General features: G+C 37.3%; 1 protein-coding gene and 1 long non-coding RNA gene across 8 annotated transcripts in view; one reads left to right on the top strand and one right to left on the bottom strand.

Annotated features, from left to right (window-relative positions):
• The window catches only part of LOC148190382 (uncharacterized), a 127,376-nt gene that overhangs the window by 24,151 nt on the left and 76,503 nt on the right, over positions 1–26,722 (bottom strand). The window lies entirely within an intron of this gene.
• The window catches only part of pcdh9 (protocadherin 9), a 285,117-nt gene that overhangs the window by 240,433 nt on the left and 17,962 nt on the right, over positions 1–26,722 (top strand). For 2 of the 6 annotated variants that reach the window (XM_088076136.1, XM_088076128.1), the window contains exon 5: positions 9,341–9,354. The exons of the other annotated variants lie outside the window; for them this stretch is intronic. In XM_088076136.1, coding sequence (XP_087932262.1) covers positions 9,341–9,354 — 14 coding nt within the window. The remainder of the gene's footprint in view (positions 1–9,340; positions 9,355–26,722) is intronic. 6 annotated transcript variants of the gene reach the window in all.

Below are 26,722 nucleotides of genomic sequence, written 5' to 3'. Positions count from 1 at the left end.
ACATTTTGTTGACTTGAGCACTAATCACTTTTGGTTATTGTTTAAATCTGTAATACAATCAACAAACTCATCTGCGTCAACGCACATTCTCATAACCTGCAGAATCAAAGCAAAGTTTTGTCTTCAAACAAACTTGAGTGCCTTTTACTGGGAGAACTGTAAATGTGGAAAAAAAAAATAGGAATAAGCTATGAAATGTATTTGCTCTCGGTACCTAATCACTCTCCCAGTTTTATCCCCTAACATTCAAGTGCCCACTTTCAGGAAGAAAACTGGTTTTAACAATCACTATTTTTTTCCACAACACTGGTATGATTCTGAAATTGAAAAAGCGGTTGAAATATGAAAGCAGGTTATTGCACGGTGACAACAAACCATGTCCAATGTCTTGGAGCCAAGTTAAAGGGCTGAAATGGCAGCAGTGTTTGAATGCATAGCCCTTTATATGGAGAAGAGTAGAAAGAGCCTTGGGTCAAAATAGAATAAAAGAAAAAGATAGAGGGGTAAAAAGAAAGAAAGAAAGAAAGAAAAAAAGCAACAAACTCAGCTCATGCATACATCTTATATCTTATGTCCTCTTTACACCCCCAGAGGTCTTTGAACAATGTGAGGAATAGGCTGTGGTTTATTTGAAAGATTAAAAGGCAAAAAAACAAAAAAAGCACAATACAGTAATTAGCCAAATCACTGTGTGGAAATTTAATTTAGAATAATGCTGCAGAGCTTATATTGTAGCAGTAAACCATATGACCGACTTTTGCTGTGAGTTCATGATTCATGACCTAACAGATAAGTAAAATGTGCATACCCTATTCTCTTGTTACTTGTTATTATTGTTTTTAAGCCAAGTTGTTTATTTGTGTTGGTTCATCATAAGCTCCTGGTCTTTGTAGTAATAAACACAATAAATATAAAAGATTATACATTTTTGTTTTTATTATTATTAATAACAATAATAATAAATATTATGTCTAGTAGAGTTCAGGAGTTGTCTCGGGTGCCAAATGTGTAAGGTCCGGCATTGGGACTGAAAATCCTCAAGACAAAACTGAAAAAAAAATATAAGTGAAATTATTTTTTTAAAAGTGTTGTAATTAAAAAATGTGTTATTCTGTTTTCTCTTCTTTAAGACCCCATCACATGATCTACATAGACACAAGGTCGATCTGATGGCAGCTCTTAATCCCTACTAACATTTTCTTCACTCAGTTCAAGAGATTGATATTTTTACATTTTCTTCAGTCGACTTCATTAATTTTTTACAAAATGAGTTCACTAATTCTACAAAGCTCTGTGCTGTTGTCTCTGAGGACACTATGGCTTGTGTCAAGTCCATGCTATCTTGTAATGTCACTTGACTTATGGGAATATAGGATATCAGGCTTCCCGGATGTTGTAAGAAGCTAATAATCCTGCTTTAAATGTGTATTCCCCTGCTTTAATAGAATCTGTCCTGCACTGTTGTGTATTGATGGCCCCGTTGGCTGAAATGATGATAGGCGCAGGTTAATCTAGCGGGCCTTGTTGTGGTGGCACGAGATGAAGGGGAGGATTTAGACAGGGCTCTCCTGATGCCCCCTTGTGTGTGCTAATTAACTGCTACAGATTGTTCCCCCTCACCCCACTGCCTCCTCGCTCACAGTCCACGCCAGCCCCTCCACCTCTTGCAAACACACAAAACCTTGTGTTCTTTACAAACACTTGACATTCATTGTTGGATATTCAGGCCACTTAACCTTCTAATGAATTTTCTTGGGACCGAGAGGTCAAGTCTTTAAATAAAGGCAATTAGAAGTGTCAAAGGCCTCGACACAACCTCATGTTATACTATTTACTCTTAATTACTTCTGCTTTAAACTGCTCGGGACATTCTGCCCATGACACTTTTTATCCTGACTCAGACTGTTCTACCTTTGACCCATCGTGCACATCAGTTAAAAGTATTTAAGACTGAATGTTAATAATTAACCTCTGAATCATTTGGCAGAAGAAAAATATTTGTTTGTCCTAAAGCCGGGTTACTTTTCTAAAAAAAAAAAAAACCTTTTGTCATGTTTGCTGAAACTGTCTCTACTATTCACATTGCATTAAATGAGACAGATAATTTATGAAAAAAACATCATTTACCGTGTAACACCTCTAATGGCGTTACCGCACATGAAGAGAAACAAACCAATCAGAGAAGTCTCTAATGCAGCTGTCAATTACATCAATGACTTCTCATGAACTGTGATCCAGCTACACTGTAAAGTCTGACAAGTTGATCTTACTTAAAGTAATCTTGGAAACCATTGCCTTAGAAAAGTAAAGTGAATATAAATTTTAATCTTAATATATGTTTATTTCATTTCAAATTTTTAAGTTTACTCAAAATTCTGCTGTATTTACTTAATTTTGTGAAGTTCTTGCAACTTAAAAATGACAAGTGAAATTATCTTGTTAATTATTAGCAACTTCAGTAAAACCAAGTAAGTCTCACTTTACTTGATCATCACAAAGAGGATTTTGCCAATGATGAAGTTAGGAGATCTATGAGTTCTGTTTTTGTCAGCAGGTTTAAGAATATACAAATATTAGTGACTTGTATGCAATTGGCACAATACAGATAAATAACAAAGTAAACTTGGTTTACTGAAGTTGCTAACACTTAGAAAGATTAAATTAAACTTGTCGTCTTTAAGTTGCAACGTCGCAAAATTAAGTAACTAAACATAAAATTAGATATAAACATAAATGAAGACATATAATTGTATTTGTATATATATTTTTTATATTAAAATCATCTATCATTAAAATCAATCGTCAGATGTCACAGTGTGTCACACTAGGCAGTGCTGATCAACTATGAATCAGTATCTTGTTATTGCATCACCTATATCTCGAATAAAATGTTTTCAGAAAAAATATTTTAATATACTGTTTAGCTGTAAAATAAGAAAGGTGGCACCTTGGCAAACTGTTTCCTACGTTGGGGCTGGGTCTAAACTAAAATATGTTTCTGAAACATTTACAGTGAGAAAAAGGTAATGCAGTAACAGAATCTTGACTCATAATTGATTAGTGCTGCCTAGTTTGACAGTTAGACAGCAGTTTGAAAGCAGCGATGGACATGATTGACAGCAGTAGGTTCTAGTGAATGCCATTAGTAGTGGTAGGAAGAGGAGGAAGGACATGATCTTTTCACACATCTGTTTTATTTACTTCCTCCAGAATATAGTCATGGTTTCAGCAAATGTGACACAAAGTTGTGTTAGTTACCAAGTGTAGCTTCACTATGTTTTAAAATTACATTTTAGGCAGAAAGCTGCAAAAGTAGTGAAACAAGTTTTAACTCCTGAATCAAAAACAGTTAAAGTATCATCAAGCAGTCCATAGGTCAGCGCCATAATGTCCTGACAATACCTTGAATAGAAATATTTGTGTGCTACTACAATACGAAGAAAATGGCTTTTTATCTTTTTGCTTTGGGTTTTGAGAGCACCTGTGGGCAGGTTGAGGAGGAGGATATCAGTCAGTCATGTGTCATTCAGGGGCCAAAAGGGGGGTGTGAAGTATCTTTTGAACGGACAAGTTTTTGCTCTTGATGAGTAACTCTGCTGTCCTGACTTGAGTGGGAAGTTCATTCCACTGGAGAGGCAGAAGAGGGAAGAATCAAGGCCAGGTGATAAAGTAATGACAAGGTTACCACCAAGGATGGAGAGCGGTTGGCGGAGGCAGAGCGCAGAGCTTAAGGGCTTTTGTGTGTTATTCTTTTGATTATTATATTAATGTGCAGGATTCAGGACCATGCACAGATATTTTGCAGGGTGCGCATGCAAAACGAGCACTCCTGCACGGCCAATTATTTGCCGCTGTTGTTAAAGAAGAGCATCTCTCAGAAAGATCCCTCTCTCTCTCTTTTCTCTTTCCCCCCTTTCTACCCACCCCCCTCCACTCATCTATGTGTATCTGTGAAAGATGAAGTCTTTAAGACCTACACTAATCCTGTAATTATGCTGTCGTCTTCACTGGCATATGTTATCTTCTCACTTTCTTGGTTATCCTGTGGACTAAAGCAATTATTGCGCTGCAATTGAAACATCAAGTAATTAATTCATTTTCCGTGTTGAGCATACTTGGTTTGATGCCATGCTTCAAGTGTGAGACGAGTGTGTTTATGGGTCAGCTGTAGTGAAGGGTAAGAATAGCAGTCAGGATTTTATGCATCTCTTGGCACATGGGACACCCACCCAAGGCCATGAAGTATATAACATGCAGAGTAATGTCATTTAGACCTTGGCAAGCTTCTTGTGGCCCACTCAGGGGACTATCTCGCCTCCACAGTGGTATCTCTCTCATCCTCTCTATGTCTCTTCTGACTCTTCTTTTCATCTGCACCATTACTGCATGCCATATTGTTGTATTCTCTTTCTTCACCCCTTTACTACCCCCCCCCACCCCTATCACTCTCTGTACTCTCCTTCTTTTCATCCTAATCTCCTACCCCTCTCTCTGTACATCCTCTGCCTCCTGGTGCATGCCCGTCATCTGCGACCAGCCTGCCACAGAGCGCCTCAACACACTGCAGTGCTATGATCCAGAAACCCCACATTAACACTGGGATTTCACCCAGAGATTATTTAAGTGTGGCATGCCTGCCAGGCAGGGTTCTTCTCTGTAATCTCTATAGCCCCATGAATAGAGTGGGACTGGGAAAGAGGGGATTTGGAGGGGTTTGAGGGCTGATTGGGTTCTAGAATGGGTACAGTATGGGCTTTTAGGCGTTCTCAATATTTCAGTTCCATATGGAGTTGGATTTAGGAGGTGGGGGTGATAGCTCAATGTGTCACAGAGAAACTGAGGTTAAATCCCTGGCAGAATGATCCTCTTCTTCTCAGTTAGCTATGTATCCTTCAGAGGTTTGCAAAGTAATTTAATTTGAGGTAATTGTAGCGAGGATCCATAATTAAAAGGATTAAAATGCATGCCATTTATAGATGGGCTAAAGGAAATGAAAATGATGAGGCCGCTGGCGCCGTTTCTGCTTGTGCCCCATACATGTCTTTCCTTTCATTTCCACTCCTTTGTCAGTGGATTCCTATTTGTATTATTTAACATGTCACCGGATTCAAGTGTTGGATAAAAATAACAACTGCAGACAAACACGGCGATGACACCGCATGTCTGGCTGCTGGCTAAATAATACCATTGTGTGTACATTCCATTTATTTTATTTTTTAATATGCTAGACACTGGCTCATACCTGTTTCACTTGTGTGTCTGTGTGTCTACATGTGATGACAGACTGTGTCCTCAACTCAACATGGTCACCCACTCACAGCAGCAGAGGTCTCTGACCCCATCAGAGAGTCAGAGTGCCTGCTGATTTTTTGACATTGAGAGGGGGACAGACAAAGCTACTCATCAAATGTCCAATGACTGAAAGGGCTGCAGGAGGAATGGGTTTTGACAGAGTGCCATTTACAATTTACGAGCTATTCCTCGCTACTTCAATTGCTGAAGGCTTTTGTGGCTGTCATTTATTTTGCCAAAATAACAGTGTTCCCGACGTATCTTCTTTTTGTATAGTTTTATAAAGTACATCCCAAACTATCTGTTTTCCCCTTTTTAATCAAACAGATTATTAACGTGGTGAAATAGAAGTTGAACGGAAGGAATAGTGCTTGAAAAATACAGTGAAGTAAATAAAGTATTGTATATATAATTTAACTTTACTCCCAACAATGTATTACCATTTTTTCTTTTTTATTTACTCAATCTCTCTGAGTTGTATAACCTTTAAAAAAGCGAGAGCCTCAGTGTGAAAAGTTCAGTTCACACATTAAAATGTACTAGTTCACATTAGTAGTCCCAAAACAAGAACTAGTTTCCATTCATTTCCTCCATTTTTTAAAAATGAGCTGCTCTGAGCTGATTTTCTGAAGTAGGACTTCATCCCATCCATCCATCCTCAGTCCAAAATCAACCCCAATGCCCACTTTCCAAACTAATAAATTACTGTATGCTATACAATCAACGGTACACGTAGATGTTACTTTTGAAAGCCAAGACAATGTGAGTATATGTTTTTCCAACCTTTCAGTGTATCATGTTATGCTGTGAGTGGAAAAATTTGGTGTAGTATAGGTTTACTGTAGATACACTGAAAATTTAGTTTAGTCTATAAGGCAAATTTTGCATAAGTACAACAACATAACGTATAAACTTCATATGCTTCCATGTAAGCTGGTACAGGTTCCACCACTGGCTTCATTGCTATAGCTGAAAGATGTGTTATGATCTCAGTTCTGCAGAGCATAAACGACAAAAAAAGCCACCAAGTAGTAAAAATACTGTGAGTCTGCCTTCAGTGAAAGAACTTTACTGTGGTCCTGCCCTTTGCCGGTTTTTCCTTGTGATCATTATTCAGTTGCAAATATTTCTGGTCTGGTCAGATGCTTCAGCTTCATGTGTTGGTTAAATTTGTTGTTGGTGTGGTTGACATTTTGACTTGTTTTTATTTTTATTATTATTATTATTGTTGTTGTTGTTGTTGTTGTTGTTGTTGTTGTTGTTGTTGTTGTTAGACCTAGCAAGCACAATTTGCATTTAAATATGGGACTTTTCTGTTGCAGTCTCTACTGATTTGTTTTTTAAAAGTCCATCAGGTATATTGTCTGAATTGCCATTAGCACTAGCCACACTGGTGTTGTGCTGTGTTGAGGGCCAGGTCAAAGTTACGTTCATAAGTTACAAACCTTACTGCTGAGCTCATCGTTCATCAGAAATATGAGCATGTTCAACAGGTGGCGCTCTTTTACAGCATTGATGCACAACACTATGGAGCCCCGAGACTGTAATGTCACCTGTATCTAAGGGAGCATATTATTGTCCACTCAATGCAAATATGCTAGCAAGCTAAAATGTTATGGCTGTGAAAACTGACAAATGCAGAAATAAAATATTGCATACTACCAACACAACAAAAAATAACATTTAAAATAAGCCATATTCTACTCAGGAACTTGGATTCTGCTTAGCTAGAGTAGCAAAATATCTTAGTATAAGTCCCTGTTTGCCACTGACTGTAAAAAGCAAAGTAATAATTATAATAATAATTATAAAATTGATAATTATTTTAATTTTTAGGGCATCAGTGCATTAATACTGTGTAATGGCAGCAATGTTTATAATAAGACACAATTGAAGACCACAGCAGACACAACTTCCCATCCTTATTTGTTATCAAAACCAAGCAGTGGAGAAGTGAGCTTACAGAATAATGTTTTTTTTTATACAGTAGCATATTCACTTTAATTACCCACCTGATGGTGCAAAACAGCTGCCTTCATAATACTTGCTTTACATTGTGTTTATTCTGTGTTAGGTAGAAAACCATGTTTAAGAAAAAAAGTAAGCTAAAACTGAATGAATCCCTGCACTGAAATGCAATTTTGTAGATCTGTACACCTGCCGCCAGCTGTCTTGAATAATAGTAGGCAAAGGACCAGCTTTGCAAATATGTGTCAGTATAATAAAACAAAACATAAAATGCATATTACTCAGAGTCCCCATCATATCACCTGTTTTTTTACCCCTCTTAGTTCAATATTAGGGTCTGTAATACTAATGAAAGCTTGTGTTCATCTGCCTTGTACATTTATGTTTTAGTGACATATGGAGGGGCTGAGACATGCACCTGTGGTGTGCAACTCTGCTTTCATCCTCATGTTTCATGTTCTGCAGTTGCATGCTAGAAAGAGCCATTACAACAGGAGTGGCAGGCGAGAGGCACAGTGGTAGGCACAGATGTAAGGATTTATGAGCACCTCGACGCTTAGCATTTACACAAGGCGGCATAATAAAAATATTCTCTTATCATCACTCCCTCAGAGAGCCAATGAGGGAACGTAATCCTTGAGATTAGTTTGATTGATTTGTTTCTTCCAAACAGGATTCAAAATAGCAAGGTTGTTATGATCTTTCTTCTTTATCAAAACAAGCGAAATGGAAAAGGGAGCATACACTGAAAGCACAATGAATTCTACTATTATTGTGCAAGTGCTTTCATAACAGAGGTGACAGAAAAAAAGGACTTACATTTCCAAATAGGTCCTAAAGTTTTCAAATTTACAAAATCAGGTACACAAATATGAGGTCATATAAAAGTGGAATGTGACAATAAAAAATAAGTGCTGGAAAAAGTGCTGTAATTTAGCACAATTTAATGTTAAAAAAAAAAACATCTTAAAAATAGCAAAATTTGCATTAAACCCTCTGTTTGAAGATGTGATAGGATTCGCTTTGGCTCAAGTTAAACACACAGAGATGCATAATTTGGTGTAAGGAGCATAAAATTCAGACTGCTCAGAAATGAAAAAAAAAAAACACATTGTGGTAAGTGGGAGTTCTGATGAATATTTCATCTTTTTTTACTTATCCAGATGGTCATATTTTATCCAAACAGTGACTGCAAACCACAATATCTATATCTTTTCTGGTGATCATGAAATACAATTAAAAGAAAAAAAAAATCAGCTTTCTAATGCTAACTGTACTTGCAAAAGCTAAATTATTGTCATTTGTCCAAAAATGTATAAGAGGTTGGTATATTGCAATTATTCAAGGGATTACAAATTTCCCAGCACCTCTGTATGTATGTCATTTTGCTCTTCATCTTGTGATATTCCTGTATTGTTAGATGTTTCCATTATTTTGTCCATCCCTGTATATGCTTTATCACTCTGAAAGCTGAGTGATTTGCCAAGGGAAGAGGGATGACTGCAGAGGAGCCCTCCAACATAGGTAACAGTTTAAATGTCCTTGACAAGTGCACAGTTTGCAAAGGAGCAAATTTAATTTCCATGGTTTGAAATTTCAAAGGTATCACCTGCTGTAATTGCTTGACGAGGGGATCCATAAATCATTGTTCAGTAAGGTCATCTTGTAATTTCTTCCCTAATGCTGGCATTTATTTTCCTAGCATCCACTCTTTCTTCTCATTTAATCTAGCCAGGTCATTTGAGAGATTAATTGCTGCCATCTTCAAAAACAACAAATTAGTTTCACACATGTTCTGACATTAAGACTGAGTAACCACACATATCAACACCTACCCAGTCCAAAAAAAAAAAGTTGTACTACATTACAGCTGGATGTCACAGGAGTTTGTCACTGTTCCGCCTGCTACAAAGCAAACATGATAATGATGGTTTAAGTCAAGAATGAGATATGCTTTGTGTGCAATAAAAGGCACATTTTGCAGCCTATATATTTGGACTACAGCCAGTGTTTGAATTGTAGCAGATCACCTTCACATAGTAATTATGTTTTTCTTTTCCTTTTGACATTTTGCCTTCAGGAACCCCATCAAAGGTCAGAACCCATATCAATTAAATCTATGTTTATGATTATCACGTGTAATGATTGCTTTTGATTCATTCCTCTGTTCCAAAGGGTGAAAATGTGAGGGTTGTTAATGGCAATTTCTAAAACTCATAGAGCATCCCTTGCTACATCTTAGGTATCGTTCAAATTGGAGTGCAATGTGCACATCAGTCATTCAGTAAGTTTAACCTCGAGAATCTGGAGTTTCTGATGTGATGCTGAAACATCAGCAAATGTAAAGGTTTTCCTTCTTTAAAAGGGGTTAGTCATATACCCAATCAGCAGAGAAATGTTGGCATTGAATGTTTCTGCAAACTCTGAATACTTTGCATTTGCACATTATTAACTAGCAGATACATTCAAACTTCACATTTCAAAAAGGCAGTGGTTAGCGTGGTTAGGTATTGGCACAAAAAACACTTTGTTAAGGTTAGAAAGAGATTACATTTTGGCTTAACATACCCTGTGTAGTGGCACAATCCCAGCTGCAAACAATAGCAATGTGTTTGTAAAAAACACATGCTTTTTGGATCTAAATAGCTACAATGTTTGGTTTCTTACCTTGTTAGCTTGTCTCAAAGTAAAGGGTTTTTTGAATGTGTTTTTGGATAGATGATGGCAATAAGGTCTGTGGTTGACACAAACTTAAGAGACTTTCACGTTTTGTTTTACGACATAATGTATTAGTAAATACACTACTCAAGAACTTTAAAGCTTTTATGTGTCTTAAAAACGGTGGTTATAGACTCGTTGTGGTGGCGATGATAAACTAGGATAACTTCTGCGTTGGCCCACAGAAACATGTCATCCCTGGGGCATTCTATAGCTGTCTGTATCTATCGATCTAATCTAGGTGACACGCTATCCACCATCCTTTTTCACTATTGGATGACAAAGTCAACCAGTGGCACTAGAAATGTTAGTATGATACATCTAAAATGTGCAAGTGTAACATATTTATGGTTTCCGGAAACATACAATGCCAACATTTTTTTCTGGCGACTGGGCTGTTGGCGTGTATCCTGAAAAAGAACACAAAAGGCAGACATGTGGCTTTTAGGGTTAAATATTACAAAAGAAAAGTGTTGTTTTGACATTGATTAGGCACAAGCACTATGCATTCTGTTTCTCACTACTGTATAATTACCAACTAATTACAATTTGAAGCAAGGACAGCATGTGCTGTTTTTTAAGTTTTAGCTACAGCACAGGTAAATGCTGTTTGCCCACCTGCTTTTCATGATTTGGTTTCTAAAATGACTACAAAAATAATTAATATTCTTTTATTTAAATGATTCTTAATGTTCTCCCTTAATTCCCTTTATTATTTAAAATATATATTGCATGAAAGCACTATTTTTTATTTGCATCTGTGCATATTATATTATATTCTCCATTTGTTTTTACCAGCACATTTTTCAATGAGTTGGTATAGAAACACTGGTCATATGTAGGGCCATATTGTAGCTCCAGTCCTCCTCACAGATGGAGATTGGAAGAAGCTTCTGGGTTGCACAGCCCTCCTGCAAGGATGTGATGGACACTTAATTACTTGGCTGACAGAAGTTATTCGCCACCTGCACCCAACAGGGGTATCTGCCAGGCCCTGACCTCCACTTCCTCCCAGTGCACCCACCATCTCACAAAGCAGATTTATGCATATGGCCATCACTCATATATCATGTTATAATTATTAGGCTTTCATTTACTTTATGTTCGTGTTTTGTCAGGGTTTTTTCAAAGCCAACATATGTACTGAAAGTATGTGGCTGACACAGTGTTGAGCGATGCAGTCATTCTGTAAAATACATTATTACTCAGTGATTTCCCTCATTAAATATGTATCAATAAAATCAGTGGAGATTTTGCATTTTCCCCATATCTGTGCTGTGTGAGTGAATGACACATTGGAATAGGATTTCAGACAATGGATGTGTGGATTGTGCATTCAAACTTGCATGAATTTAATAGGGATTTGTCTCTTATACTCAGCTCCGCTGTAAATAACACTATACTGGGCGCACTCTTTTCAATTCATGTGATCCCATGGACTCATATATATATGTAACCTGTGGTGGCTAGTGATGTCCGCGTTGTGTTTGGATGAAGTAACCCTGATGAGGATTTCTTTGGAGGCAGTTTCTGTTTAATCTGCATCATCACTGCATTTAAAAATGTTTACACATTTGCTCACTTCATGAGCAGAAATGGTTGCAAACGTACACAGACAATGAAGCCGTGCTATAAGCTCACGTCAAAAAAACACATGAAAGTTTCATTAAGTTTAATTAAATTAGAGAAACCTTACACTTTCACTAAATATAATGTGAAGCCCTGTCTCCCAGAAATAATGTTTTTACAAGTTAAATATATTGCAGAGTGATGTTGCTAATTAACATACCTGGCAAGTTGCAAAAATGTTCATCACGACCACCTGCCTGAGAATCCAGCTCTGACATATATAGTGTTTACCTCAAAAGACACATCTGCGAACATAATCAAGGCTATGATTATGTTGCCAACACAACATTATTATGAAAAAAATGTATACAAACGCAATTTCTTGGAGACAGGGTTCATACAAGGAATAGGCATTTTCAGTAATTTCTGTAGTCTAGTAATCACAGTACATTAGAGTACTTTAGTTCCATGTAAAGAAAAAACAATCTAATGTTAAAATAGAGTCTGACATGAACACTCAAGTGAATTGTTAGAGTTAGGGGTAGCCTACCTTTATGCACTGCACTGACACACAAGTTTAACATGACTCAGGTTGCGCTGCACTTTCTTTTCATCTATCTTGGCAAAATACTTTCAGATATCACTCATATGCCTAGTCACCATTCTGACTGTAACAATATATGTACATTCAAGTGTTGTAGTTGTTAAACTGAGACCTAAACTGAGACCAACTCATGACCAAGACTGTACTGGGGACGTGACAAAACCAAGCCTTTGTGGTGTTGAGACCAAGTAAAGACCAAGACTAGACTAATGTGAGTTCCACAGCATGACACGCTTGCAAACCATGCAAACCATAGGCACTCCTCAATTTCAAAAAAGAAAATAGAAGGTGTTTTACACAGGCCTTTTAGAGATAATCCTGCAGTTGAGGGATTCTTCTCCAACACCCAGACAAGACAAAGCTGAATTTCAGTAGAGTCCCAAAAAGTGGTCTTTCGTCATTTCTTGGGAGTGAGACCTATCTTTAGTACTACTACACAGTGTTCAATGAATACTGGCATTAAAATTAAGTATTTGAGCACCCCAGTGTCCAGTTGGCATGTATAGGTATAGGTATTGTTCTATTCATGACCTTGAAACACAGAAGGAATAAAAAGCTGCAATTTTGTTCCAAATCAGAAGTTGCTGGCCTTAATTCTTCAAGCACACCTTATATCCACTTAATTCAGTGCAGTTTTAATAGACCGTACAGCACTGTCCTTTCCCTCAGGTAATTATGAATAAATGTATATGTGGGCAGAGCATGCTCTGAAATTACAATTATTAACAGAGAGGAGATGTACCTCAACATTGCAATTACAGAGCTCTCGGGGGATTAACAAGGTTCTGTTTTATTATCAAATTCCTTCAGGCTCAAGGTAATGATCAACACAGAGAATTACATGTCTCTCTGTCACCACTTCACTGTAGAACTTATCGGTCTCTCATTTTTTCTTTTTTCTCTCTCCCCTCTCACTCTTTTTTTTTGAAATTACCTCTGCAAGTATGCATTTACCGTACCTGCTGTGTCCCCTTCCTCTTTATGCTAATGCACTGTCCTTATGACTATGTGTGGGGGCTTTACTGGAAGAGCACATGCCTGGAAAATACTCCAAATAATTTCATGAATACCTAGCACCATATCTGTTACACTGCTGTTGCTTTCTGCTACAGGCCATTTACCCGTCCTTGATGCTCATTCAGACTCTGCACTCTGACTCTTTGTTGAGCTTTGTAGAGTGACTCCAGAAGAAGGCAGTGGAGACAACAGGGCACATTCATTCGAAATTCACAAGAAAAAATGCCGACACATAACCAATTCCTAAAATAATAAAATCATCTCAAAGTCATACAAGTATCTTTTTAGCATAAACTTGATATTACTGGTTTATTGCTTGAAATAAATGTATGAAAACACAAAAGGGCATATGTCTTTTAAATTATATATTTAACTGGAATAGAAATAGGTTATTGTGTAGTAATTATTGATTATTTAAACTAGGCTTTATCAGATTTTTTTTCAGCAATCAGCAAAATTTACAATGCATCATTTACATATTTTTTATAGTATGAAAGGGCATTGTTGTTACTGTGGTTCAATATCTGAGTGCAATGAAAATGAACGGTAATCTTTAATAGGCCCAACTATATACATTGTGGTAAACCACAGGGGTCAACCCTGTCTCCTACAAGTAATGTCCATGTACAGCTAATTTGCAGCAATAATTGAGTGATTTTTTTGTGCCATTTTTTACTAGCAACATTTATTGCCAATAAAAACAAAAACAAATTAATTATAAAGCAAAGACCAAAGCAAGGCTGTTAATAATGTGGCAGTGGATTACTGTGGCATCACAGACTGAGATTTATGGGACATTGTATAGGGAAGTCAGTGTTGATAGTTCTAATGTTTATTATGATGACCTTTACTTTGTGGTTTTAGCCATTTTTCCCTCAATGTTCTGACCCCGACCAAACCTTCACCAAAAGGTTTAACTGTTCAAGAAAACAATTTTGCAAATATGTTTAATATTAATATATAGTCTAATATGATTATAAAAATCTTAATCAAGCTGTCATTACATTTACATCAATTGTGCTTTGCTAATGCCTACTACAAAAAGCAGCACACCAATTTTATCACATTTTTGTTTTATTGAATAACAAGACATAAGGCTTTAACTGAATAACTTAATCACTGTGCAAAATTAAGAGGTTTTACACACTTTAATTAAACTCATCACTTGATGCAAGGCACTGAATGCTCTGTATCCAAATTTGACATTATAAAACAGCACATCGAGCTATTTAATTTAATTTGACATTTAAAAGAGAAGTTCTCAATTCCAGGGTTCCTCTTCAATTTACAATTCAGCCTGAAAACTTAACTCAGATGAACTGCTTCTATTAAGATCCACTAACTGCAGTTTCCAAATAATATTGTTTCAATACATACAATTCTTAACATTGGTTATTTGAATCACTACATGCTTACTAGCTGCCAAACAACAGTGGCCCTGAAGTTTAGTTAAACTGATATGTTACGCTCATGAATGTAATGGTTTCCAGTAAACACATCTAACATTGAAATAGTTATTCTGCGTACAGTAATGAAAAGTAATAAGTATTCATCAGTGCACTTCAATAGCAAAGCACCAGTGACAATTTCTTATCTTCTCATTCCTCCAAGATTAAAATCAATACTTGCTACATACCACAAAGAACCTAGTCACACATAAAAACATGAAGAGACAGTGTAATACAGCACACCATGACTCCATTGGACCGAACCACTGAGCGACATTGATGCTTGCAGTCACAATTTTTTCGCATTTAGATGGTTGGGTTTCATGGTGTCTTGTGTATATAGGGCAAGGTGAATTGCGGTCATGGTGCAGTGTTAGTGTATTATGAGGTCAACATGATCATTATCTGTGTCTGTTAAATTACTTTCACCATCAGAGCCACAGCTCGCTCATAATGATTAAAAGATTATACCCTTGTATTGAATTTGAAATCTATTCCTCATATCTCAAATGTCAACATCGACACTGTTAGTGACTGCCGTCTGGGCTTGTGTGTGTGTGTTCAAAGCAAAGGCTTCTAGACTTTTAATTTATTTATTTCTCAACCACATTAGTGGCACAGTTTGTCAGAGCAGCACTTTGGCTAAGTCTTAACACGAAACTTGGCAGAGTTATCCAAAGCCCTAAAAGGCTGAATTAAAGCCAACTTCAGATTAAAATTTCCACTCGTCCAGCTCTTCACTTGTCCAATGGAGTGTGAGCAAAAAAAAAAAAGCATTGTGATTATAACAGGAAAAATAAATAAAGGGCAATGTAAAAACTTAAAACTTAATCAGTTATCATGTACAGTATCTGTCTCGTTATTATCATCAGTGCTGCTTAAGGTCTTTGACCAGAAATGTATTCAATCCACTGTAGAGATGAGCAGGCATACTCACTGACTTAGAACAGAAATTAGATTACAAGGTCAGTGGCTGAGTCTAATGCAGTGGAAGATTAGAGAGGGAGAAAAAAAAATAATTTTTACATGGCTATTGTTGTCATGGGGACTAAGCACTTGCACTGAGTGGTGTAAAACAGCAATTTAAAATGTGTTTTTCAAAACTGTGTTGCCATATTTGTTTGTCCATATAAACAACAGAGATGTGAGTTACTGGCTGGAAGAAAACGTCTATACCTTTGCTTAAGTATCTATATTTTCTCATTAAAATAATCTGATTATTATATCTTTAAGTGTTGACATTGTGATTTAATACAAAAAAATCAACAGCATTGCCTGTGCTGTTGAATAGGGCTGCACAATTAATCCAAATATTATCAAAATTGCAATATGGCAAAGTGATATCCAAATTGCAGGAGGTGCAATTTTTTGATAGAGGTAAAATAGGTCTGAACATACCATTATAATGAAGCATTGTGGTACCACAAAGATGCCTCATTATACAAATCATATTTCAGACGTAACAGAACGTGCTAGGTTGGTAGAGACCCCAGCAAAAAAAATCACACCATCATTATTTTTATTTCTATATTTTTTTCAGTGTAAATGACATGCAAAAAGCACCATTTCCTCCCAAACTGCAACTCATATTACTATCACAGTATCTTTCAAAATAATTGCCATATAATTTTTCCCCCGGATTTTGTAGCCCTATCATTGATCCAACTCAAGGAATCCGAATAATGGAGTTAAAGTATTAGGGATATCCTTATCTCAATATGAAATATATTAGCAATAACCCCTTTCAGACGTGGAATCAGTAACACTGCTGGCTTCATATGAAATGGATTTGGCCTTTCACACATAGATCTCAGGAATCTTCAATCATGACTCTGATCCTCAACAGATAGATGAAAATAAAAAGGTGTTTCTGTAACAATACAGTATCGTTACTGAAATAGCTGCAATGCTCACACAATATCTGGTATACCATCCAAATACACATCAACACACAAAGTGCACTAACTTTTCTTTGATATATCCCACTTTGGCTGTCGTATGACTTTGGAGGCAAAGATATGGAAAGACTTATTTGTGTCATTTGCAGCTGGTTAAAGGGATGGATGGTAATGATGAATGATAGAAACAGGATTGTGGTAGCACAGATAATTATCAAATTGGTGGTCTAAATGTCAGATATAGTACTTGTATTGGAGATGGCAGCACTGTCAAAACAGTCTTTCAGATCGACCAAGTCGACCAAAGTCATTCCCTTTCACCTTTATACTCACGGCAGACAAGGTTTAATATTAAATAATATATGGGTATATCAAAACATAATTTATTTAGTATGGTAAGTGTTTGCCTTGAAAGATATGTACTATGAAGCCTGGTATTGTGCACAACAATACACCACATCAAATGTATAGACCTTGGTGATTTGTATTCCTGGCTGTCCTCTTTACAAATGCTCAAGGACAGTGTTACCGTATACAGAAAAATAGCAGTATGCAAAAAATGCATATGCATTATCTTCACAATAGCACTGTTTCAACCAACTGCAAACATGGCAGCATAGCTACAGTGAAACTGTAATATGTACCAACTCATCAGAGAAACTGTAGGAATATGCAGAAATATGTCTGGAAGAAAACATTACAATAAAAATAAATAAAAAACAAAATGCTTTGGACTGTGGTGCATACAAATGTAGCAAGCAGTCCATGGTGACTTGTTTAGTTTCTGCAGTGCAGTTCAGACGCCCTGCCTCACTCTTCCATAGTTGGCTTAGATTTGAGTTGCTTGGTCACAGAGCATTGTACAGTCTAATAGCTGTAGGCACAAGTTTGGATGCTGAGGCAAAGAGTGAAGATGTTCTGTGTTGTAGTTTCATCTCACCACAGAGGGGGTGGAAGGTGTTTTCTAAAATGGAGTTTAGATTTGTCCTCATCATCCCCTTTGCTGGTGCCTCCAAGCCATACTGCTCTTTTTCACCAGTTTGTTAATCGAGCTTACTTTCTGCACCTTTTATTCTAGCACAAGAACGTTATTCTGGTCGCGCTACTGATTGATGATATCTGGTCTGTTGCACCAAAGCCCCATAAAAACAGTCTAATCGCTCTTCTTTGCACCATTCCTCCATGTTATCAGTGCAGTACATTTTATTCTTAATGCAGCCACATTTTTATTGCACTTACTGACACTGTGTGAATTGCTTGTTGCTCTTTCAGAAATAAAAGACAAAAACCCCAAAACATTACAAGTAGTTGTGTCAGTAGGCAATACCTGGGACTGGGATTGATCCAAGTATTTTTTATTTTTTTATTATTTTTTAATGGATTGGTATGGGCTATTTAAAGCCTGATCCATTTTGGATCCTTTGTGTGTTTGTTCTAGGCAGCTGTCAAAATCTCCCCATTGAGCTAAATTAAAACACTTGACCATTTCTTAATGTGCAGCATTTTGAGTAAGTGTGATATGTCAATGTGTCAGTGCTCCATTTCAGCAACCTTTGTTCCGGACTCCGCATTTCTAAAGTGCTGCTGTTGGTTAAATTGCATTTGAACTTTAGTATTTGCTTTCTTCATGTGGGAGTTCAAATCCATTTCAACCTTTCTGCTACAGAATGACACTCATTTTGCCAGAAATATTTTACAAAACACTATAGGAAAATACACAAAATATGTTTAGAGAAACTCGAAGGGAAGCTGATGGAGAGCATATTTGTAAATGCATAGTTACTCAGCTTTCATGAAATTTTAATTTAGGTCTTTCAATGTGTACTATGCAGTGCATCATGAAGAAAAAAATACAAGTATAACAAAAATAAAGTTTGGTTTCATCTGAGCAAATATAACAGTAAAGGACTTTGACCTGGACTGAGGCCAAAAAATGTGATTGTTATTTCCTATTACAACCCTTTTCTCTTCCGACTGTTAAGCTGATAGCTCTCTTTTCTCCAACTGATAAAAACTCTTTACCAGTCTCATCCACTCCTCCTCACTGCTGCGGCAGGAGTCACCTAAGAACTTCTGGAGGTGGCATGACCTAGAACTGCAAATGAAATTTGCAGTGTACAGTAGAAGATGAGCAGGAAAGGTCAGAGTCTTTTGGAGCGTCCCTGTGCTGTTACTCTGCAGCATGTCTGACACTGTGCTCTGCAGATTCCTGTCCACAAAATCTGATTCAGGACAAACCTAAGCTTCTTGCCAAAGCACTGGGGAGCTCAAAGTGTGCGATTCATACCATATTTACTTGTATTTTTATTGAAATTTAGTGTACACGTTTAGACTGAGACTTGTTGTCATTGACCTACACTGTACACCTCAGTGCTAGAAGAGCAGCATAAATGAATGATCATTACAAGTTCGCATAGAGGAAACATAATTAGCTTGTGAATAAGGTTAGAAGAAATATTTTGACTCGTAAAATAACTGTTTAAATTTTAATAGCTCTTTACTAAAATTCAGCAACTTTCATAGAATATCAAAGGGGATGTGAGGTTAAACCCTAGAGTGGTACAGTGGAGTTTTGAGGGAAACATTAAGTGAGGAGAGCAATGGGGGTTGAGTAAAAACAAAACGAACCAAAAAAAAAAGAAAAAGATTATTAGTATATTTTGGATTACTTGTTTTATAGATTCTCTACTGAACAATTCATAATGGCTCCCTTCTGTGAAAAAGTGGCTACATATTTAATTCTACAAGACTGCAATAGAGGTGAAGAAGAATGAGTAACAAATGAATTGTGTCTCATGTGGATACTGTTTACCAAACGATCTGATATATTTTGATCAAAAGACCTAAAAACTGTGGTTGTCAATTGATAGTCTGGGCTGTCAGATCACATGCAATTTTAAAGCGCTGTTGGGTATTTAGGCAACAGACTGTGGTACTGGACAATTACCACTTAAGAATGCTTCTGAAATTACAAATAATGATGCCAACGCTCTAGCCCATTACTGCAGGGCAAATATTAGAGAAATAAACAAAACACCAAACAAAGTAGATGGTGATAAAGGCACATCCAAGGAAACATGTGCTTGCAACTTCTGCCAGTGATGATTCCACAAAGTACTGAATAAACAATAGCGTGTATTTGTGCTACATGTTTGCTACTTTTTAGGGACTTTAAGTAAATAAATGCAGCATATGTACAATACAATAGGGCAGCCCCCTGAAAGTGAAAGATTCAAATCATCAGTTGGAGAACCCACAGTCAGTTGAGTTCGTCTGAGTCAAACAGTGTTGGTTTTGTTGGGTTTATTATTTTTTTTGTTTGATTTTTTGTCACTCAGTGTGCAGTGTAACATCCCCAGATTTAGCTACAGAGTGAGTGCTCCTCCCTGTCACGCTGCTTTCTCGTACAGGCAGCTGCAGACCCAGACCCAGTGTGAGTCTCATACCCCCTTTTCCAAATTAGCTCTGGTTCTTTTTCTGGTTCTGGTACAGTATGTGGTATGTGCATTGCCCCATACACATTTGTAAAAGAAATCAAGTGACTTGTTTTTTGACAAATTAAAAGAAATGCTAATCACATTTCTTGAGCTTCATTTCCACCACAAACATCAGTAGCGCACTTATTCCCTCATGCTGTAAACAGTACTTTAAACAGAAAAAAATATGTGGGTCCAAGCGAGAGTACCATGGGTTGAACATTTGAATTACAAATTGATCTTAGAATAGTTTTAACTGAGGTCTAAGCCAATAATATTTATCAGTGATCATGAAAATTATGTAAATGACAGCAATTTTTTGACAGGCTTTGTTGTTGTTTTTACCGTTCCTTACCTTCACTTTGCTTTCCTTCTCTTCCATCTCGCTTGCTCCTCTTTTCCATCATCTTCCTTCACTTCCATTCTCAAGCTTTGTCTTCTTTCTCTATTTCCACTGCCTCCTGCCCTTCATCTCCTCTCATGAGAAGCTGCTGCCTGGCCTCAAAGGGAGCACTAGAAAGGATCCATCAGCCAGACTAGTATTCTCTGGAGGACGCATCCAGCGTGTTGCTCTGTTCTGCTCTGCTCACTATCATATCTATCCAACCCCGGATAGCCCTTACTGTAGATCACAGGACCTGTTTTCAAATTTGCTGCATAGCTGTACGGAGCTGTAATTCTATACCTTGTTGGGCACCAACCACCACACCGATCACACGCTTCCCAAAGCTTTTATAAAATATTTACTCTTGGTTAGGCAGATATTTATGAATACAGTATGTTTATAATACTGTATATTGTTATATGCCTTAGTGTACACAGTGATTGATTGATTGTATAGGTATTTATGTTCTGTAGTGGAGGATGAAAGGAAAGAGTCAGGGGAAAAAAAACTACAGTAGATTTAAAGCATAGCAAATAAATCTGCCTGACATATCTTGTGGGTTTTTGAGCAGCAGCTGGAGATGGCGGTATGGCACTTTAAAGCCGTCATGCTGGACCAAAACAAAGCCTCATTCATCCCCAAATAACAACATCTGGGCATGCTTAACAGCATGGATAAATAAACAAGCCCTATGGACACTAAATCCCCCGTACTCAATCACTCTGACTCCCTCTCCACTCGTTCCCCCTTGCCATTCTGAAGGCTGTAGGTTGTTGGTGTGGGACTTGCACATCAGCACCGATAGTGTGCATCCAATTAATTAGCCAAACGTTATCTCATTAGCAGTAGCCGACAGACTAAAACAAGAATACTCCCTTATAGTTGCAAACAACCTCTGGCCAAAAATGAGAATGATTCTCTCCTCCTCTGTAACCTCGGTGATCTGTTGATGCTGAGTAGGAGGACTGAGACTGAAAGAGGCATGTGAATACTGTTTGGTCAAAGCGTCCATCGTTAAACAGCGATTGCTCATGGCTCACATTTATTCAACAGCTTCTTTGGAATTAAACAGACCAGCCCCCAGCACATCTTAATGACTCCGTATCAGGAGGCAATCTAATGGTTTCTTTGTCTTTAAGTTATCTGTCTTCGCGGACATCTGCAACATTTGCACAGAGCTGTAAGCAAAAGTAAGCACCATCTGACACGGTTCTGAATCCCTTGCATTCCTCAACACCTGTGCCTCAATGTTATTTAAAGCACTCAGGGGCTCTGCACCAAACATCAGCCACCGGCTATTTGCTTGTGTGCATGTGTGAGTGCGTGCATGTGTGTGTGTGTGTGTGTGTGTGTGTGTGTGTGTGTGTGTGTGTTTGTGTGTGTAGGGAGAAACTTGACTTCTCAAGCATAGTAACCATGAGCAACGAGCTATGCACAGACAAAATAGCACTAAACAATGTGGAAGCCATTTCATGTGAATGAAGGGAACACAGTGTTTCCTATGTATTAATATACTGCTTTATCTATAAAAAACTGTGACTTTGCAAAATCAGCTGAATATGCATGCTGATGCTGTTGAACTGAGGTATGTCGATTCTTTGTCAGTGGACGTCAATACAAACAAGGTCCTGTGTATCACCTTCACTTTATTGAAAAGAAAGAATTTTTATTTTAGCAGCAATCAGTGTTGTTGTTGTTATTTTCTCTCCTGTCAGAACTCAGACATGCTCATATCATAAACTGGACATATCATAGAGGTTTGAGAAAATAAGAGGAAGTAGCTCATTCCAGATCAGTATTCCATAAATATTGCCTATGCATACATTTGCATATAACTGCAAAAAGTACTTTTCAGGTATATCAAAGACTCAAAGACTGCTCTATCCTGCAACACCTCTGTTTCATTGAATCATTTGTCTATCTGTCTACCTATCTTTCTGTCTATCTGTCTGTCTATCTGTCTGTCTGTCTGTCTGTGTGTATATATATATATTGAAGAAAGGGGTGACATAATGATGACAAAGTGCAGTCTTTTAAGTCGTCATATGGGTAGAAAACTATGTTCACAGCTATGCTTTGGTGCTTATTTCAAACAGGGTTCTCTGTGCTTCTTCCAGCAGCATGTAGCTGAGTCAGGTGCCTCTCCAGGTGCCGCTTTTGTGCTTATATTCACAATTTCAAATTCACAGAAAAGCTTGGGCACAGTAGCGCTACTGATTTGGCTCAAATTCAGGTGCAGAGTTGCCTTAAGATCTTTTATAAGTATTATATACAATCAAAAGCAACATAGAAAAGTCATGAAATGTGATGACATGGTATGGGTGAGTCATATAACAATCATAGCGACCATAATTAAACTGTTAAACACACTAAAATCCTACTGAAAACCACAAATAATATTAACAACACTGTACATGTTTTAGTTGCGTAAACGCTCAAATAACGGTGCCATGCCATTGCTCCAACGACCCCAAATTCTGAAACAACCATTAGTCTGAAAAATGTCATATCGTACCAAAAGCTAATTTCTCTGACAACCCATTATCCCAAAACCAAACCCCCATTACTTTAAAGTCCCATTTCTCCAAAAATACACACTCCCTTCAGTTGGTTTTAGTTTCTCAGTGGTGTTTGAGCAACTAATCCTAGGTGTTTTTATCTTTTAATGACCCTGGGCTGTTTTCCCAGCACCAAACCTTGGTGTTTTTTCATTGACCCTTCCCTGCTTTGCCTACTTTTGTGCCACCAAATGTGGCTGTTTTAAGCCAAAACACAATCCTTTCCTAACCTTAGCCAAGTATATATTTATATATATTTATTTGCCAAAATTTAACCACACATTCACCACAGTGTTGTTGACAAAAGTAATGTATTCATGGTTTAAAGTAACATACAATGCAATTTTTTCTTTCTTGCAATTGGGTTGTCTAACTGCAGGGAGTGTATTTTCAGAGAAACATGCCTCGGAGCAATGGGCCTTTGTTTTTGGGGTTGTGGTTCGTTGAAAAATTAGGTTTATGGTTCAATGGGCCATTTTTCAGACTAACAGGGCTTCGGAAATTTGGTCCATCAAAACAATGAGCAGTCCCCCAAATAATAACATAGCCAATGCTGAATGGAAACATACAAAAACCATATCAAATGTGCATTAACATGAAAAATAACCTGCCTTATAAGTGTGTCATTGTAGATGAGGACACAGAACTAGAAGCATCATTGTTTTTGCCTGCTGGACACCCACTCTGTAAATAAGGGAATAGCAAAACAAACCCACGTAGCATTCTGCACCTGCAGCTTAAAATTCTTCTAACTTTTGTTGAAGCTGGACAGTATTTGCAGTTTTAAAAAGCACGGTAATCAAACATGGTTTAAATGATAATTAAAATTTGAGAAGTTAGTACAAACTGTTGGGAATTTATCACAGATTATTGTGAAGATAGTAACCGTTTCATTCCAAGTCACGAAAGAGTTCAATTTCTTCATTTCCCTGGGCCAGACAGGATCTATTTCAGATTTACGAGCTCGTTTGTCGAGCAGCAGCACAATGGAGTGCGTACCTGCCGGCCTCTTATCTGCAGTTGTAGTGTCATGGTGTGCTGGTGCTTATCATCTGTCCACAGCTCTTCAAGGTTTCAGCTTGAGTAGCAGGATGTCACTTGACACCCTCTGGGCTTCTCCAAGTCGCACAGTTTTCGGCAGTGACAGATTCTTGATTACGATATTTGCATGTCTGTACAGCTATGATTCTGTGCAAGACACAGCGACTGAATACAGTAAGTGATCAAAATACTAAATTTGATGTCACTGACAATTTGCTCAATCATCAACCTAATCACAATGGTGATGCATGACATGGGATATCATTCTGATTACAGAGTGGGAGGTCAGCATGTAATGAAGGAAACAAGCTTATTCTTGGGCACAAAGTAATCAGAAGAAGCTAGCTGCTAATAAGCAACGATGGACAATGTCTGTTAAGTTAAATGAAATCACAGGTCTTTTCATAGTAAAGACTATCATGAAAGCCTGTGCAAGGGAAAAAATGTGAATAAGGCTTTGTCTTTGTGAGTATATATGTATTGATTACGGTAATGTAATACGCTGGACAGTAGGTCAGGCCACAAGAGAATTAAGTCAATGACAAACTGCAAAAAAGTAAACAAAGAAGACAATGGCTAATAAGGTGGGAGTTTAGGGAGGTTACAGACGGTGCTTAACAAACGGGCACTGAATCTGGACTCATTCTTTAACAATGTCAAAAAGTCTGTCCCAGTGGGAGGACAGCTAAGGGTAGAAGGTTCTGCCTCCTGCAGGGAGGGGTGAATCTGGGATAAATCAGACTAAAACTCCTATAGTCTGAGCCCGGCTTAACTTTAACTATCTGCGCTCTATTTATAAGACAGAATAATGAGGATTAAGTTTTAGTTGAATCATCTTTGGTGATCATAGCTCTGGCTGATTTGTGTTGAATGGTGATGAAAATATAAAAAGAGAACCTTGTTCTAGGCTTGTGTGAAGCTTCAATATTAGGTGTATTATTGTTGCTATGATTCTGCTTATATGCAAACTGGTAAGGGTCCAGTTTGCCAGCTGAAGATTTTCAAAATTAAGCTGCTGAGTAAAAATTCTCTATAATAGGCCACAGGATGATTATCATTGAGTTCCAACACGCTTTCTTTGAAAGAGGTTTTATTTGTAAGGTCTTCTACATTTTAGGAATTGCGTGAGTGCCTACAGTACACTGAAAAATAGGTTGCCACACATATGCATGCTCTGCTGCATTTTCTACTTTTATTTTTATTTTTTAAATAAATGCACTGAGGTTATCTGGTCCTGTGGTCTTCCTCTGAATTTAATGACTAAAAGCGCTCCTCACCTGCTTAATGTAAACAGCAATTCTATTTGACTCCATAGGTGTAACTGAATTGAGAATATTAACATGATCTGAATTATTCCTTTTGTTATATCTAGAGAAAAAATGCTATGTTTATTTGTGAGCCCTGCCTTATTGTGTTGCCACTAATGTTTTCTGAGTGGTTGACAGTCCATTTGTCCCCTTCATATTGTCTCATAAGTGTTTGGTATTGTGGCTTTTAAAAGGGGTTCCTTGTTGAAGCCTCTCCCTAATTTTTTTTTTTTTCTACATGCCTAAATTTGCTTGTGTTACTGTTCTCGAGGATGGTGTTTCTCAAATTAATAGTATGCTCAACATCTTTAGTAATATACATCTTGTTTGAACATTCCTTCATTGGTATCACTGACTACACACAAAACTATGTCGTTCCATAGTACTGTTGGTATGTCATCCAAGGATGATGAAACTCCTTCCACACATTACAACCAAAGCATGCTTCACGATTCTTTAGGCATTCAGATGATCAAACTCTGATTTACATGGTTTATTCCTCTTTAATTGAGACTCATAAACTGGTACAAGACAGACCACAATGTGATCTGAGTTAGCATTTGGAAGTCTTATCTTTGACTATCTTTGTACTGTATGCTCGCTCCACATTTACAAAACATCAAACAAAAAAAGAAACAAAGAAAAAGAACACCTGGATGGCAGTTTGCAGCTATGCAGTGTACTGGAAGCTGTGTTTTGGTTTTGTTTGAAATATTGGAATGCTGAGTCAGAATTTTGAACACGGAAGTGTGGAGTGGAGCGTCCAGAGAGTGATATTCCACAGTACTTTATGAAGAGGACAAAACAATTGTCTGCTTTTTTCTTGGTTGGTAGAGGAGATGAAATATATCCCCATCCATGGTAGTACAATAAAATATATTTACACTGAAGTGTAAATATATTTTTATTGTAAAATATAGTTACACTGAAGTGTAAATATATTTTATTGTACTACCATGAGAATTGTCAGGAAAAAGATCTGGACCTGTATTTTGACTGTACAAGCACAATGTTTTATTTTGAATACCCCTATATGTATTTTATTGGATAAATGATAATTTCAGGTTGTCGATTTGGTCAAGTTTACCATTTGTGGTTGCAGGAGTTGGACAGTCCAACCATTTACATTTAACCATTGTATTTAGGTAGCTCAGTTGTTAACTAGTTTTTACAAAATCACAATGGTTAAGATTTTTAAACTGACTGTTGTTAGTTTTTATAGGCAGCCTTCTGTAGCAAGTAGTTTATTGGTTATTGTGATACTACATTTTGTGTAATAAGGCTCAAAGAACAAGTGACATCTTTCAAATCTCCTCGTAAAACTTACTTTTACAGACTTGCTTTTACGTGATGTCACCTTTATGTTTATTTATTTATTCATTTATTATCTCTCTTCCATTTTTCATTTCGCTGCTCTTACTCAATTTAGCCGTTCTTTATC

This window comes from Plectropomus leopardus, chromosome 1, assembly GCF_026936395.1.
Source record: "Plectropomus leopardus strain MGB_pleo_1.0 chromosome 1, ASM2693639v1, whole genome shotgun sequence".
Lineage (NCBI taxonomy): Eukaryota > Metazoa > Chordata > Actinopteri > Perciformes > Serranidae > Plectropomus > Plectropomus leopardus.
This window is presented reverse-complemented; position numbering and strand designations above follow the sequence as displayed.